The sequence below is a fragment of the Rhea pennata genome, chromosome 2 (genome assembly GCF_028389875.1).
Source record: "Rhea pennata isolate bPtePen1 chromosome 2, bPtePen1.pri, whole genome shotgun sequence".
Classification (NCBI taxonomy): Eukaryota; Metazoa; Chordata; class Aves; order Rheiformes; family Rheidae; genus Rhea; species Rhea pennata.
In genome coordinates, this window is record NC_084664.1 from 124,495,048 (window position 1) to 124,513,211 (window position 18,164).

At 38.3% G+C, this 18,164-nt stretch overlaps 1 protein-coding gene across 6 annotated transcripts in view; it reads left to right on the forward strand.

Annotated features, from left to right (window-relative positions):
* NCOA2 (nuclear receptor coactivator 2) overlaps positions 1 to 18,164 on the forward strand; it is a 184,104-nt gene that overhangs the window by 140,004 nt on the left and 25,936 nt on the right. For all 6 annotated transcript variants that reach the window (XR_009957682.1, XM_062570289.1, XM_062570288.1 and 3 more), the window contains 4 exons: positions 935 to 1,082; positions 3,290 to 4,559; positions 12,731 to 12,941; positions 16,563 to 16,772. Coding sequence is in view for 5 of the 6 variants with exons in the window: in XM_062570289.1 (XP_062426273.1) it covers positions 935 to 1,082; positions 3,290 to 4,559; positions 12,731 to 12,941; positions 16,563 to 16,772 (1,839 nt within the window). In the remaining variant the exon portion in view is untranslated. The remainder of the gene's footprint in view (positions 1 to 934; positions 1,083 to 3,289; positions 4,560 to 12,730; positions 12,942 to 16,562; positions 16,773 to 18,164) is intronic.

Genomic DNA, 18,164 nt, shown 5'->3' on the forward strand with positions numbered 1-18,164 from the left:
TTGCCTCCTGCAATATCTGCAATCCAAATATAATAGCTTCTGGACTAGAAATGGAAAATGATTAGACTTGTTTCATTGATGACAAAGAATAAACAGTATAAGAAATGCTTGAATTTTTTTTTTCCTAACATTATTTTCATTTTTAATTAAAGAGATGTCACAGGGAGCTGCAGGAGCTAGAGAACTGAAATTGGAAAAGTTCAGATTTGCATTGAAACCTAACAGTTGCAGAATATGTGCAGTGAAATAAGCTCCAAACCTGATGTGTAGTCATATCTAGCACTAACACTAGAGAAGGGTAGCACAGACCCAATTTTATTTTAGGTAATTATATTGTAATTTATTTGAGCTACAAATTCTTTGCTTGTTCTTTAAAAAGTAATAATTGCTTATTCCAGCTGTTCTTATTTCTAATTTTTCCCTTTTAAGAGATTTATGTAATTTTTAAATTAAAAGAAGTAGTGAGAGTGACTTAAGATTATTTAAACAGACAATGAAGAGGAGGAGGTAGAGACTAATGAAAACAGATGATATAAAAATTGGAGGTATTTATGTTCAACGTCTAGTTTTAGGTGATACAGATCAAAAATGTTTAAATGTTTGAGCAACAAAAGGACTTAGAGAAGTAGTTGCAGAAAAGAGATGAGGACGGCAAGGACTGCCCGACCCACTGCTGAAATATTTTGTAATTCACAATATCTGTCCTATTGTTACTGTCACTTCTTACAATTTTTTCCTTAATCACGCTGCACTATGTGAGTTCCTTTATTTTATATGCATCACATCTGTTTATTTTCAAAATTCTACTGATTTTCTGAAAAATTACGCAATGTCTGTGGTATCTGTGCTGATGGATTTAGAATGTCAAACCTGGTGCGTATAAGCTACTTGCGTTATAGTTTCTCATTAATTCTGTTACTTTGCTTCCTTGCAGTGCTGAGGCAGGGACTAGCGTTCAGTCCTGTTTATCGTTTTTCTTTGTCTGATGGCACTATAGTTTCTGCCCAAACGAAGAGCAAGCTCATCCGTTCTCAGACTACTAGTGAACCTCAGCTTGTAATCTCCTTGCATATGCTTCAAAGGTAATCTTTGTGAGTTTATTATACCCACTTTCTGTGGTACTATAGGTAAAATACAAAGTTACCAAAGTAAATAGCCTTTTTTAGACTAATAGACATTCAGCTGACCTAGAACTGAGAGTGTGGAAGCTGACCTAGAACTGAGAGCATTAAAACAAAGCAAGTTTTTGAAATCAACACTTAGAATGGGAAAAGACTAGAAGATGATTTCAGTAGTTATGCAGATCGCATGCTGGATTTTCTCATCAAGATCTGCCATTAAACCTTACAAATTGTTCTTTAGCCTCATGTTCTTAATTTCAGTATTTTGATTTCCTGTACTTTGCTTAGCAGAGACAAGAAACTTTCCAAATAAAACTAGATCTTGAAACCTTTAGATTAAATTCCTCTAGTTCAGAATCAGTCATATGTCAAGCATAGGTCTTATTTAAGTAATACATTATGATTATTAGAAGGGCATTTTGGAGAAACCACGTATTTTAAGATTCTTCGTTCCTTGTCTTTTTTGGTGTTAGGAGTAGTGATTTCAGGCAAGCAATTCTGAGGAATGCCACCACTCACAGTTACAAAAATAAAAAACATAGGTGATGATATATTTAAGTGAAAGATGAATAATCACTAATGTAAGAACTTCAAAATAAAATCTGAATTAAGTCATTGCATACACTAGTATACTTGTGTCAGATTTTGTTTCAGATTTTATTTGTTGATTATATTACAGTGCTGTTTCCCTGTATCCTCAGTACTATTTGTTTGAGAATAAGAAAACACCTCCAAATATATGCAAACTGAAACCATTTTACAAAGACTGAAGATCTGGAAAGAGACTTACCAAAAGCTTTTTATAAATTTAAAGTTTTGATTGGATGGGTGAATACAGTTGATAAGTTCATGAAGTGCTGACTTTTAAATTTTAAAAAGTGCTATTAAGTTAAAAATTCTGCTTACTGATGTTCTTGCTTTTTTTTAACAGAACACTGATAATATTGTGATTGCAGTAAAGTTTTAAAAATACACCTCTCTTTTTATAGTTAATGTTCACTTTTTGCTTTTATAGCGAATCTAACAAACGTAGAATAACAAGTTTCCCTGCTATGTTTCAATTCTTCCACTTTTTGTGTATCAGCAAAATGTGATGGTTTATCTGCACTTACTCTGTGCAAGTAGGAATGTTTCTAATATAACTGAAAAACATAAGCTAGAAATGTTCCATTAGTATTTGTTTTTAAAAGTCCAGATTTGATTTGATTTGTCTCGGAAATCTTTTTGTTTTTTTTTCTTGCTAATCTCTTTGACTGTGTCTTTGTTATAGCTGTTAGCATTTGGGGATATGTCGGATTTTTAGATACAAGTTTTATCAAAGAAGTAAAAAGCACCTTACATCCTCACATAAACTAATTTCCCTCAGTCTACTGAGGGAAAGAGAAGTACCTTGTTGGCACCCTCACAAAAGTTGTTACCTTGTATGTCTGCTCTCTGTTTCATCCCTCCTACAGTCTTCGTCTCTAAAATATGAGTTTCAGCTTGCATGTGTGTGTTTTTCCTTTTTTTCCCCCATAATGGGTGTGCCATATTAGATTGCTAACACACTGTTCCCATTCTGAAGTAGTATCCAGTAGTTTTCTTGGCTCATGCACTTTTTGGAGAGGTAAGTGGTATTGAAATACTCTGGCAGTGCAGAAATGTGACTTTTTAAACTTACTTTTCACTATGAACTTGATGGGCAAATCCACTCCAGGCTTGTGCTAGGACTCTCTTGTAGAAATTCAAAACTCCAGAGAACAGCTGTCTACAAGCTGTCTTGTAAAGCATATATTTGGTTGGGTCATCTGTTTAAGATGAGATTTCTCTCTCTTAATAGATGTTATCTCTTGCTATATTGTAGAGAAAAGATATGTTTTTTATGGAGAGAGTCTGAAATTAGAACCTATCTGCATTTCTAATGACTGTCATTTAAATGAGGTATAATTTTGTTTTTCCTCTATTCCACTGATTTGTTAATGAGATACTGAAAAAACATACTGTTAATGTTCAGCCATGTTGATAGTTGAGTATCACTTTTGTCAAATTGTCAATTTATTTTTAATTGCAGGTTTGTTGTGTTATTTTGAAGTGAGGTTTGGGGTTTTGCTTCTTTTTTTGAAATGTAATTGCAAGTTGGCCACTGTCATTTTAGCTAATAGGTTGTTTTTCTTCCCCTTACCACATAGAGAGCAGAATGTCTGTGGAATGAATCAGGATTTGACTGGACAAGGAATGGGAAAGATAATGAACCCAATTAGCTCCAGCAGCCCTGCCCATCAGGCCATGTGCAGCGGGAACCCAGGTCAGGATATGACCATCAGTAGCAATATAAATTTTGCCATAAATGGCCCAAAGGAACAAATGGGCATGCCGGCAGGCAGGTTTGGTGGTGCAGGGGGAATGAACCATGTGTCAAGCATACAAGCATCCACTCCTCAGGGTAGTAACTATGCACTAAAAATGAATAGTCCCTCGCAAAGCAGCCCTGGTATGAACCCAGGGCAGCCAAACTCTATGCTTTCCCCAAGGCATCGTGTGAGCCCGGGAGTGGCAGGAAGCCCTCGAATCCCACCCAGTCAGTTTTCCCCTGCAGGAAGCTTGCATTCACCTGTGGGAGTTTGCAGCAGCACAGGAAATAGCCATAATTACACCAACAGCTCCCTGAACGCGCTTCAGGCCCTCAGTGAGGGCCATGGCGTTTCGCTCGGATCGTCGTTGGCTTCACCTGACCTAAAAATGGGAAATTTACAAAATTCCCCTGTGAATATGAACCCTCCCCAGCTGAGCAAGATGGGAAGCCTGGACTCTAAAGACTGCTTTGGACTTTATGGGGAGCAATCCGAAGGTACAACTGGACAAGCAGAGAGCAGCTGCCATTCAGGAGAACAGAAAGATAATACCGACAGCAACCTGCCACCAGTTGTCGGTGGCGAGAGATCTGATGGACAGAATAAACTGCACGATGGAAAAAGCCAGACAAAGCTCTTACAATTGCTGACCACCAAATCGGATCAGATGGAGCCTTCGCCGTTGTCCAGCACGATTGGAGACGTCAGCAAGGACTCCACGGGAGGGTTGTCTGGGTCTGGTTCAGCACACGGAACCTCGCTCAAGGAGAAGCATAAAATTTTGCACAGACTATTGCAGGACAGTAGTTCTCCTGTAGATCTGGCCAAGCTCACAGCTGAGGCCACAGGCAAAGAGCTGAACCAGGAGTCCAGTAGCACAGCTCCTGGTTCAGAGGTGACTGTTAAACAGGAGCCAGCGAGTCCTAAGAAGAATAATAATGCACTACTTCGCTACTTGCTAGATAAAGATGATACTAAAGATATTGGTTTACCAGACATACCCCCAAAACTGGAGCGGTTGGACAGTAAGACGGACCCTTCCGGTAGCACAAAGTTAATAGCTATGAGGACGGAAAAAGAAGAGATAAGCTTTGAGCCTAACGAACAGGTAAGAAATTCTTTGGGTTATGTGTAAATTTGATATTCTAGACCTGCTTTCCTTCCCTTTTTTTTTTCTCCTGACTTCCTTTAAGAGTAATTCCTTGACACTTCAAGAGGCTGTAGATAAGTAAATTGTTACCTCTCCTCCAAAATCCAGTCTTGACCCAATTTTCCAATTTGTGTTAGTAAGTTGTGATCATCACTCTGTCTGAAAGAGCAGGCTAGCTGTGTGATTGACAGGCTCTGCCGGGAAGGAGATGAATAACACAGGGACAAAAAGCTAAGGTAACCTTTCCCAGCTGGTAGCCGGGGTAAGAGGAAATACTGGTAATTGTTGGTTAATGCTAATGTATTCACAGCTCTTCCTGTACTACTTCCCATAGGCTGCTCCTGAAATGCTGTGGGCTAGATGGGCTTTTGGGCTAAGCCAGCATAACAACTATACTTCTCCCATGTACAGCGAGTTCATGCTCGAGGACAGGAGTTGTTTGAAGAGGCCGATAGAAGCTTTATATTACTGCTCTTTGTGCTGTTCTTCACTGCAAATTAAAATCAAGGCAAATAGGCTTTCCATGTTTCTCTGCCATTAAGTTGTAGGTTTTGAGTTTTCTAACTTAAAAAGTTGTTATATTCGACCAGTTTCTGTAGATAGTTAACTGTTCAGAGCATTGATAATATCTTTTTGTGTAAGGTTATTTGTGTAGAATTTGATATTCAGAATTTCTCTGTATTCTGTGCAAGATTGCTTTGCAGTGCGGCCTGACTGTATGTTGTTAGGACCTGTACTAACAAGTGTTATTACAATGGCCTCTGTGTGGAATTTGCTTCCAAAAAGCATCATATTCAAGTCACCCAGAATCATCTGGTTTCCAGGGCTTTGCAAAAAAAAAAAAAAAAAAAAAAAAAAAGTGACATGGTAGAAGCAGTTTACCACTTCAATATTAGCGCTTATTTTATTTATTTATTTATAAAATGGGTAATTACAATATCAATTTTAGCATAAGGCATTTTCTGGGGAGTTTATGATTAGCCGGAGTTAATGATCCTTAGCTTTCTCCTATGCTATTGACTCTCCCAGCTGGTCATTAATCCCTAGACAGTGCCCTGTGCATGAAACCGAAGTTTATAAATCATGATCAGATGAAACATTGTGTAGATATATGTGACTCCTTCGCAGCCGTATCCTTTGCTTTCTAGTGTATTTTTAAAATGTTGATGGGGTTTGGACTTGTTTATTTTTGTAATTGTAGTTTACTTTGATTTGTGTGTGTGTGTGTGAATGTATGCGTGTATATATATTAAAAAAAAAAAAGAAAAAAAGCTTTGCTGTTTCAGCAACCTCTAGTAGACTTGTTGACAGTTCTTACAACAGTGGTCATAATCACAAAACACAGAGGCCAGACGTGCTATACTACGTTGTTATAATCTCAGATATCCAAGCTTTTATTAAGATTCCTTTACTTCTTTACGTTTAATAGGACCTGACAGCTAGTGCCATTATGTAGGAGCAATTGTAATTTTTCAGTCCTTCCTATGCTTTAGGGGGAAACTGAGCCAAAATACACTATTTTCTGCAGAGATTAAGCCTCCAGCCGTGTTTAGCTGGAGGCACTCTGTTGTAGTGCCTTAAATATAACTAGAGAGGAAATGTTCAGATTCTCAGTAATAACTTAGTATTTTGTTAGGCCAAAAAAAAATGGATATCAAGAAGTTCACAGCTAAGATGGCAAAAGTAAATTACTGTAAAAATAACAAATAAATTCACTTCTCAGTTCAATTCTTATGCATTGAAATCAGTGGCATTACCTAAGATAACACTGAATTGAAGGCAGAGATCCTTTGGTCCCTAGAATGTGATACTACAGAGGAATGTAGAACTTGGTCACTAAAAAAATATGTGATCATGTAAATAACTGATCAGGTCAAAATCATGACTTTCAGACATATTTTTCTTCCCAAGCACTAAAGTTTCAGTTGCGTGACCTCTGTGGAGAGTACAAATAATAGTTTAGAAACATCTGTTAAGACCCCCTTCACAAAGTGTAGTTTTTGACTCCTGTAAAGTTAGGTATCCAGTCCAAGCTAGTCCTGTAAGCTAGTGGAAAAAGAGAAGAATAATTCCCAGAGGGGATTTATCTTATCCTAAAGTGTGTTTAAAAGAGGTAAGTTGCTCTCTTAAAGTTTCCATTGACTAGTGGTAGCCTAGACAACTAGTTTAAACTAGCTACCTTACTTTTTCCTGACTAAACATAGACAAGTTGAGTCTCACCCTAAATGTAAACATGTAACTATCGACTAAATTTAAAGAAAGAGACTCTCAAGAGCAACAGGAGCTGCAGCTAACAGAAGGGCAAGGAATCGGGGCTGTAAGAAAAAGGCAAAGTAATGCATGAGTCATGATAGCAATAAGGGCTGGAGCATTGGGGCTTAATGAGTGTTCGGGTACGGAGAGGTCAGTAGCAGCACTTATTCTGTAAGAATAGTGACAGTAGGGCTTTTGTTGTTCCTGTTGGTTTTAAATATAATTTTCAGACCTATTTAAAATTCGGTGAAACGTGGAGCTGAATAAACAGGAGAAATCCAATGTGGAGAAGGAGAGGAAGTGGTGGGGCATATGAAATAATGTAAGCATTTAGCTAGCTGGAGGCCAGTGCTTTAAACAAATAACCACTTTACCCCAATTATAAAATCACTGAAAATACTTAGCATCGAAACCTTTGCCGCTTTGGAAGACGGTCTCCCACAGGAAGTGCTCACTGCCTAAATTTAGATCAAAGCTGGAACTATTTAGCACAGGACTAGAGCACAGATTCTTGTTCTAAATTCCATCCTCCTGTGTCCTTCTCCCCCCCGCCAGCCCCTTCTTCCTCCTTGGTGTAAAAATTAGCCATGTGCTTGTGTTACCTTTTTTGCAGGTTTATTTAAAACTCATCCTCCCCGAGGAATGTTGTATTTTTAAGCAGTTAGTCCCTGGAGGGGGCTGTTTCTCTGGAAGCGCTGGCAGCAAGGCGGTGGTGGCGTGGCCTCTGCCCGAGCAGGGACTGCCGTGTTCTGGGGCAGAAGAGCCGTTAGGTTTTCTCCTTGTACTTGTGGTGTGACTTTCTGCACAGGAAACGCTTTGAAGTGTACCACGGTGCTAAAAATAGTGGTCTTCTAGGTAGTGTGTTTGAACACACGCTTCTACGGAGACCAGCAGCTGCCGGGAAAACCCTGGCAAATGGGAGAGAATATTTCCAGGGCGCCTCTGCCTCTTTCCCTGCCTCGGTGCAAAGGCGATGCTCTTCCCAAGCTCTGTTAGACAGAGGGCAATCGCAGTTGCTACAGATCTGTTGTCCACGTCATGCCCTAGCAGTAAGCCTGCCCTTCCCCGACTTTGCCTGTGCTCACGAGGCTCTGCTGTGCGACCGCTGTTCACACCGTCTTCACCCAGCGCCCTCCTTCCCGGTGCGTCTCTGCGGGCTGCCTAAGGCACAGCATGTGCTGATGCTGGTCTGGAGCAACCGGTAATACTGATCAGCCAGTTCTTCATATTCCCCAAAAGATCAAACCAAAGCACGACGCGATGCCTGAGCAATCTTTGCCCTCTTCCTCAGCAGTAGCAATAACTGCATCTCTTTCATCCACACCATCTTCATGAACGTGCAGCGGTTGTCTTTCAGTGTCTTTGCAATACTAAAATGTTTTCATTACAAGTGCCCTCATCCTCCAAAAATCTATTTCTTAATGTCCGAAATCCACCAAGTTAATGAAGGTTCAATTTCTGTGAAAACTTGAGAGTGAGGTTTCTCTTTTCTGAACCATTTTTAATTAGAATTCTACAAACATATCTGCAAAAGTTGGTATTAAATTATCCTTATAGTAAAACAGGATTTCCAGCCAAGCGTAGGCATACTGCAGTTGTGGGTGAGAAAAAGATTATGTTGATTCTGCTTCTGATTTACTTTTTTCCTCTCTTTTTTAATCCTTTAATCTATGGCCAGTTTGGAGCAGGGGACTGTTTTTGCTTACCTTTTTTGGTCCAACGTTTTGCCTGTGCTAACTAGGGTAGTGAAACTAACTTTAAGATTATATAAAGCAATTAAGAGTTTCAAGTTGTAGCCCCACCACAAGGCACTCTGTTGAAAGAAAGGAGTCCGAGGTGCCTCATCCATAGTCATATACACTTGTAAGGAAAATATGCAAAGCGAAAAGAGACTGAACTTCAGAACAGAGTGTCAATGCAAGCTGTGGGCATTGCCCATGGCAGAAAAGAGAGCTCCAGAGGGTACAGCTTAGCATCCTGTCTAGCTCTGTATCATCCGTGGAGAGATCCCTTCAGTGGAAGGTAGACTTTGACATGGCAGTATCTGTAAACTAAACTTAATGTTTAGGTAAAATTGCATTTCAGTAGAGCTGAAATAATTTTATAGGTAAATTTTAATCTATGATTTTCTACATAATGATGATAAATACTTAAAAAGCAAGGCATTTTTTAAAATACAAAAATATTTCTAGATGTGATTTATCTAATATTTTCTGTGATTTGGCATCTCAGTCCTGCGGAGACCGTTGTAGTTGCATTGCTTAAAGATAGTGAAAATATGTGCACAAGAACTTTCTTATGATACTTAGCGCTTTTATCAGAATTTTTCTTTAATTCATGGCAAATAATTGTATTACAGGGAGGTTAGGGTGTGCCTTCTATTTACATAAGGTTCAATTTAGGCCATTAACAAAATAAATATAGAATATAAATAAAAGAGAAAACCCATGAAACTAACCAAGTAAATATTTTAATGCTAGTTTCTGCACATATGGTGCCATTTGAGGGTGGGTCTGGAAAGACTTGGGCTGCCGTAATAGTTTGATATTAATTCTAAAACTAAAACTGTGTTGAAACTTCTGCAACAGTTGAGAACCCTGATCTCATCAGAAAAATAAAATACTTGGTAGTGATTATGTTAAAGGAAAAAAGGAAGATTATATATATTTCTATTATAATACTTCTGGCATTTCTTTGCCGCTTCCTGAGAGGAATTAAAAGCATGGTGGGGAGTGCAGTTCTGTGACACATTTGGATCAATAAGTTTGTCCTTGTTTCTTTTAATGCCTGACATTTAAACAAGAATTACACTAGCCTGAATGTTAAAAAAAAAAGACATAAATTCCTCCACAAAAAAGAAAAAAACAAAGAAAAAACCCTGCAACATGTAAAGCTTCCCTTTACTGTTGTCTGAAATATGTTTAATGAAGTCCATATGTCTTAATTCCCCCAAAGGCTGTTGAATCATCCTTTTATAATTTATGATACTCGGCATCTTTCTCCTTTACCAGATCATTCAGAACTCAAAATGCAGCTTCCATAAACATTTCTTGCCGGTCTCCAGCAGTGCCTTCGTGAACCTGCCTATCACCTTTCCCCATATCAGTTCAGGTTGCTCATAATCACACTCCAGTTCCTCCTGGCTCAGCCTTTCCTGTCGGGCTGCTGTTTGCCCGTGCCTGGAAGGTGACACGTCCGCGTGGTGCAGGTAGTGTCGGACCGGTCTGTTTCCTCCTCCATGCAGCTTATGTCATGTATCTTGATTTTAGTAAGGCTTTTTGGCACTGTTGCTCGTGGCGTTCTCGTAAGCAGATTGGCCATGGATGGTCAAGATGAAACTGCTCTGAGTAGTTTCAGGAAGCTGCTTGGAAATGCTTGCACACCAAGTAGTTTTTTAAGAATTCACTGTCAAAATGGGGGCTACTGCAGGTGTTTGGGCTGGGTCCAGAGCTATTCGTTAGCGTAATTAATGACCTGATGGTAACGTATACTTGGTAAAGCTACATGCAGCTCTTGAATGTATGCAAATACACTGGAGGACAGAATTCAAATTCAGTGGCGACTAGGACATACAGAGTAAAAATCTTGGAGTATTCGGGATGAGCAAATACTCTTTGCTGCAATTAGTCAGGAGCAATATATAAAAACAAGTGGAACAACTGGCCATATCACAGTTTTTCAGAATTGTGTCTAGGGGTGGTAGTGACGAGACAAATGAGAGTTGGCGGTGTCACATAGTGAAAAAAAAATCACCAGCTAGTCTGGATTATACCGGCGAGTGTGCAGAGCGAGCACTCCGCTTCACTCAGCCCTTGCAAGGCGTCAGCTGAGGTCCTGTGCGGGGCGCTGAGCTACCACGGAGACGTGGATCAGCTCAGGACAGCGCCTCGGGGCCCCGAGGTCTGGAAAGCAGGCTCCGTGCTGAGAGGAAAGCTGGAATGAGCTGAGATTGCTTAACCTTCGCCTCCAAAGCTGAGGCACAGAGCAGACCTCAAATAAATAAATTAAAAAAAAAAAAAAAAAAAAAAGTTAGAAAAAGGGGGATGCAGTTTGTTCTCCAGATTCAAAATAGGACAGGAAGGAAAGGCCTACATTTCAGTGAGGAAGATTTTGTATCAACATTAAGGAAAAACATTTTAATGGTGAGGATGGCAGAGCGCTTGAAACAAATTCCCTGAGGAAGCTGTGGATTTTCTTTCTCTGGATGTATTTAAGCAGATAGCAGCTTCTGTTGGGATTGGCATATACTGATTTTTTCCTTGAGGGGCTTATTTTTCTTCTAGTTCAGTGATTCTGTGATTTCCCATCATTTTGCCAATAACATCAGGCTCAAGATCAACCCACCTGCTGCCTTTTAACAGAGTAAACTCTTCCTTCTCTTGCACCGTATATTCTGATCTGTAAGTCTAGGAGGTCATATGGAAGGAATAAAGAGGAATACCATGCTCATCTGCACTAAGTCAGCCGCAAAAGTTATGTAGAGATGTAATCTAGTTGCATCTTAGCTACCTTTGAAAAAAATGTCTCAGCTCCCTGGGAGCATGAGTTTAGTACAGACTATCGTACACTGCTTCATAGCTGGACTGAGAAACTCGGTGGCCAGTTTAAGCCATCTCAGGTATTTCTACACTATCCTGTGATCTGCAGAGTAAGCATACTGCAGATAAGTAAGTAAGCGCATGATGTGGTGGTAGGAAGAAAAAGAACTGGAACAGTTGTATTTCACGTGTCTGCGTGTTTCTGTTGTTACTGCTCTGCTCCCTAGTCTTCCTGTACATTCACTCACTCTGGCTCTCTTTTGTGTTGCTAAAGGTGTTAATTCAGAGTAGATTTGTGTTGGAGATAATGTCACAAAATATTGTCTGTGCAGCTTAGTGGAAACTGAGACCATACGGCTTATTTGTTTTTGCTGTCCGAAAGAGTTTTCAATCTTACGTATTGGAAGTTCTAGGATTGGATAGATGGTAATAATTTCCAAGTTTCAATAAGCAGAAGATTTTAATTACAAGAAATTAATTCTTTAATTTAGAGGCAGAGAAACTGACAAAGTACTAATGCTGGTGAAGATTGACGTTTTTAAGAAAAACATACTGGTCAATTTTTATGTTACTGTGGAATGAACTTAGATTTTTTACCACCTTTATGTTAAGTTTCTATTGAATTGAATCTAATTAGATGACTCCAGTCTTTTTTCTTGCTGCAGAGATGTAGTTTTCACTAAGTTGGATAGCTGTGAGAAAAATAAATTCCTAAATCTACTATGTAATTGACAATTGTTAATTTATAGAACTTTATTGAATTACACATTTCTTTCCGGTTAACTTCTGTAGAGTTATTCAGTGTTAAGATTTTTAATGTAATAAAGAAAATATGTATGGAGAGTTGTTTCAGCCATGGAGCAACTTTTCCATCATACATTTTTAATCAACTCATAGAGCAACTAGAAATGTGATTGTGCTGAAAGGAATATTTGTTATATTCCAACATAAAACTCCACCTTCCTCACTGTTGGATGTCTCTTTCTGTCAAATTGTACGTGCTGCCTGTGCAGATCGTGGAGTGCACAGAGAGCATCCTCCCAGTTCCCCTTTGCACGAGGTACGTATAGTGTGGCTCTCTGCATTTCCTGATACCGGGCTGTGAACGGGGCGCCAATGTTGTGGGCAGCACTAGTTCCCCAAACAAGGGGTGGTGAAGCCATGGGAGGCAGGCACAGGTTTTTCTCTACCACCTAGTAAGCTTCCTGCACCCCAGGTGTCTTGGAGGAAACGTCTGAAGTCTCTGCAGACCTAGCAGTGGTTTGTTACTTCACATGCTGTAAGAGCAGGACGTTGTCAGCAGATGAGCCGCAACATGTGCTCTTTTTTCCCTTGCAGCCAGGCAGTGAGTTGGACAACCTGGAGGAGATCCTGGATGACCTACAGAACAGCCAGTTACCGCAGCTTTTCCCCGATAGCCGAGCAGGCGCGCCGGCGGGCTCCGTTGACAAGCAAGCCATCATCAATGACCTCATGCAGCTCGCCAGTGACAGCAGCTCCAGCACGTCTGTGGGCACCCAGAAACCAGCAATGAGGATTTCACAGAGCAGTGAGTTTGCCTTATTGCGAGTGTTCAAAAAGACTGAGAACTCAAAAAGTTGTCCTTGTCATGCCTCTAGGTTGGCCAGGCTAGGAACTAGGCAGTTTCCCAGCATTTTCTCCTTTTCAGTGATGAGATGGCGCCATCTGTGGTTGTGTTATTTTGAAACACATTTGACGATTACATATCATTCACATAGTATGTTGGAAATCAGTGCCTCTTTGAGGGGCCATAAGGGCTACTCAAAATAACATCTTTCTATCCAAAAAAAAAAAAAAAAAAAAAAAAAAAAGACAGCTGCTATGGTTATGTATTATGCTAGTGTTGTGTGAGGCTCTTCACATTGTGAGTGTGTGCATTTTGTTTTGGTGCAGATTCCTTTTTTTTAAACCAGTTCTTTAGATAAAAGAGAGAAGCTTTTCAAAGCGTGTTCTTCTAAAACCACAAGATTAATACAAAGGCATATGATTAAAAGGAATGCCTAAACTAATTTTGAAATTGTGGCTTTTAATTGAGTTTCTTTCTAGCTGACAGTCCTTAACTTTGTTAATAAAAATTACAAATCAGGAGAGGAATATTGATCTACTGCTGTAAAAATAATTGAAAGCAAGACAGGGAAGTTGTTGATGAATGTTGAAGAAAATAGCATAAAAACCACTGCTTAGTTTTTTCCCTCAGCTTGGATGACAGCATCTGTTACCTCCATATATACCAGTATGTTATTTTCAAACATAGTATTTAGATAATGCTTTCAATAAACAAAAGTCATTTTGTTGCTATTAAAAGAAACCATTTTTTCAAGAATAACACCATTCCACTTTCAAGCGAACTCAAATTATTACTAGAAACATTTAGATGAATATTAACATTTAAATTTATATGAAAAACACCACAGCTCCTTAAACTATAATATACTGAAACAGTGTGAATGTTGTTCAAAGAAGGATGTTCATAGAGATGTATTGTGCTCATTTTTAAAGTATGGGAAAGTTCACAGCAGCAGCACCTAAGTCGGAGAAAAGTCTCTGTGCAGTTGAAATCTTAAGAATATTCTGTCTGAAATGAGGTGGTTCCTTTCAGTGTGGCACAGGCTCTTTGCCTTTCCTAAGTTAACCCTTTGCTCTGGCTTCCTGTTAGCTATTTTCTTTTTAAATGTGATGTAATCCCAAGAGTTTTTTCCAGTGAAATGTTAACATTTTCACTGGTAGTCAATGAATTTGGATGACTTTGTCTGTCATTAATATTCTTTGGGTGATTTAGAGTAAGATTAATGACAAATGATTAGTCTTTTTTTATGTTACATTGTACTCATTACCATGTTGGGAAAAGAAACTATTTTGCCATCCTGTTTTTGTCAGAGATTTTACTGAGCTAAATCTTTCAATTATCTTGAGTTGTTTAGATCATGTGTGGTATCCAAATGTTTAATGTACAGGACTATCACATAGTATATTTTTAATTGCTTTTAATTTTATCATATAAATACATTGTTATTTACTTCATTTCTGTGTATCATATTGCAGAAGAAACTTTGGAAACATTTTCACGTCTTTGTCTTTAAATCTATTTTCAAAGCTACTGGCAGTACAGTAACAGTATGATTGTAAATGGGCATGTCTTACTGGTTAGCAACAGTTTTGCTTACAAAAAAGAAAAAGGCATCATTTCCTATGTAAATTAGCACCCTAAAACTTTTTCCCCCACCTCAGCCTCATGTCTGTATCTAATTTCTCTAGAGATTTTCTGCTTTGTTATCAGCATAAGAGCATACAGAAAACAAGTGTAGAGACATAATGAGCAACTTCTCTTATGCTCCCATAAAAGTAACATAGAATCAATGTCAAATCATATATAATCCCAAAAGTAATTTTATTTTGATTTTTTCCAAAGTAATTATTTGCCTTCATTTGTTAAAGCTTTTACATGAAAATACCCTAAATATTTTAATCTGTTTTTAAAAGATTTTTTTCAAGTTTTTGAAAGAATTGAAAACTGCTAGATTTGTGAGATTCCTGAAGTTTTTTGAGGGGAAAACAGGGAGCCTCCCTTGGCCTTATTCTGACTGTGTGATCTGAAGATCTGAGCACCATCACGTCGTGAACCATGTTGCTATTTTGTGCTGCATTTCCAGCTTTTCTTTTTGTTGGATCAGTGATTGCTTATAAAGTTACCTGGATTATAACTTCCTCATTTGTGTTACTTTTCAAACTGCTGGAGCAAACTGTCCAGAAGTTGTCACTTAAGTGAGATTTTAGCTCTATCTTTAGACTTTATGGTGCCCCTGCACTTGAGGAGGTCGGTTTCGTCTTGTAAGTTTTACTTGCTTGTTTGAACAGATATTGAACAGAAAATTTTTCCTAACCTGATGGTTAGGAATGAGGTTTATTTGAAGTAATTTATTCTCTATACGCACATATAAGCAAGTCCAGCTGACAGAATAATAAAAAAAATGAAGTAGGTTCCTATAATCTGGTTTCATAAAGTAAGAAGAAAAGCCAGAGACTTTTGTAATAAGATGTTTCCGTACTTTTTAACAAGCTCAATAAACATCATCTGAGTTCTTAAATTCAGAAGTATCAATATTGTGATCTGAAGAAAGAAGTTCTTTGTCTTTTTTGTAATGCAGTGACTAAAAATGGAGAAGTTGCTTAAAAGATGCCATTAAATCAGAGACTGTCCTAGTGAAAACTGTGAGAAATTGTTGCAAATAATAATATTTCAAAAATAATTTATGTATTTATATGTATTTTGTTGATATGATTAGAGTTGGAATCAAGTAAGCAGACACTCAGTATTTGGTTCTTGTTTGAGAAGTACTTGTGCACATGCACAGGTTTCATGCACTGGAAGATTTCCCAAAGACCAGCTGACCCAGCTGCTTGCCTGCCAAGAGTTGAACTTCACTTTTCTAGAACAGCTTGTAGGTTTCTTTGCAGAGGCTGATTTTAAGAGCACAAAACACGAAAGGGCCTCAACAGAAAAAAATATTTCTATACAGGTGACAATAAACATGAAGTACAATCCTGTTTTCCAGGATACTGTGGTGTTATCGCTCTCAATCTGGACACTTTATTCATTGTTGCTGTATCATGAAAGTGTTTATTAATGACAAGAGATGTAAAAAAAATTTTTTTTAGGAGGGAGATAGAGAAATGGGGCTACAGGATTCAATACAGCCTCAATCTGTCCTTAATTTTAGTAACTTCTTCAGGGGCACAGCTTATGTTGGAAAACTTTCAAGACTGTTGGATAATCCTAACAGTCTGCCTCAGGATGACATCTGCACTCAATTACAGTCCCACTAGGTATAAGATTAATTGGTAGTAGCACGCACATTGCATAGTGGTATATTTTACTGTAGTTATTCTTCAGTCAGTCAAATTGCATCATTTGAAGTTTTAAAAATATAAGTCATATCCATTTTGATGTCAGATTGTTCCACTTTGGAATGTATATTAAAATGTCTAGAGGGATGTTTCTCTCACAGATACGGCATAGGCTAGTTTTGCAGCATTAAATAACTCGACTCTAGAGCTTGAAGTGTATTTGGAGTTGGTTTTGTTTTGGTTTTTTTTACAAGTAAAATTTACATTCTTGTAACTTTGTTTTCTGTTCGTTCCTCCTGTCTAGCTTTTAATAACCCACGAGCAGGGCAACTGGGCAGGTTATTGCCAAACCAGAATTTACCACTTGACATCACACTGCAGAATCCAGCAGGCGCAGGGAATTTCCCACCCATAAGAACCGGTAGCCCGTATTCAGTGATACCTCAGCCAGGACTGATGGGCAGGAATGAGGGGATGATAGGAAACCAAGGAACTTTAGGGAACAGTAGCACAGGTAAGAAATCTTTCCGTTTGTTCTCATATATTTGATCAATAGACTATATCATGTGTAACTGAATGTTATGGCTATTAAAAGTACAGGGTGTATTTTGTACACTTGGGTTTAGTGGGGAGGGTTGTGTTGGCATGTTTGTTTTAAACTTCTATTTCAAAATGCAGATTTTTTAGGTGTGCTCTTTGCACACTGCTGTTCACTTACCTGAAAACTTGTAGATGAAGTCACTGTATTGGCAGTTATAATTTGTTCACGTCACTATTCCAGATTCATCTGAGTCTTGGATTGGCAAAGTCCTGAAACAAATTTGTGGGCAATGTGGCTGCCCTTACCACAAATATTTTCTGGAGACTGTTGTTGCCTTCACTTATCCTTAATTTATTAGTATTAGTTTTCATTTTAAATGAACAAAAATACAAATCCTTTATGTTGTTTTCTAAAATACAAACTTTTTTGGAATCATCAGAAGTTGTTATAGTACTACATTGAGTACTACTGTAGTACTACATCTTTAAACTGTGTCATGGATTGTGCCTGGTTTGCAGTGCATTGATTTCTTCATGTTACCTTAATGCTATTCCAAGATACCAGACAGGGTATCACAGGAAAAGTTTGACTGAATGACTTATTTCAACTAGTGTATAGTCTGAGGCTATCCAAGTGTGAAACAACAGCTAAAAACTTTGAATAATTGGAAATTGTAAGTCGTTTTAACAGACTGTTCACTGTCAAAGTTGTGTATTTAGTTTGCATCGGTATTTAAAAACACATACTGCTAGACACTGAAGTATCCTGTTTGAGCAGTTTAGAGGTCAACTTGTGGTCTTTCAAGTGTCCTGTTACTTTCATGTTATATATACATGCTAGAGGATATTATTCATCTTATGTATACAAGTTAGAGTGTATAATCTATATTCCTGCCATTTGGTTTAGTGCACCACATCTTTCAGCTAAAAGAATATGTATGCAAATAAAAGAGAGCAAACCTGAGGTTGTATTATGGAAGCAAATTTTGTACTGCAGCTAAGACAATGACCCTCTTTAGAGGGTTTTCCTCCTTGATTATATGTCATAGTTAGACTGGTGAATAATAAATATTTGGGGGAATTTTTAGCATTCGTTTAAATGCAAATGCAAAATGTAGCTAGAGACCAGTAGTCCAATCTGAAAACAGTGATTTATCTGGTCCCTTAACTGTACAAAATTGAATTGTTTAAATGCTATGAATAAACAGTTCTGGGGGCTTTTTTTTAAACTAGTGTCAGGGCGTAGTACTCTGTATATTCCAAGTGTAAATAAACTGTATCAGTTGTTTACTGTAGACGTAGGAGGACTTCCCCTGAAATAACGGTAATGAACTTCAGCATCTATCGGAAAGTTCCTGTGAGTGGT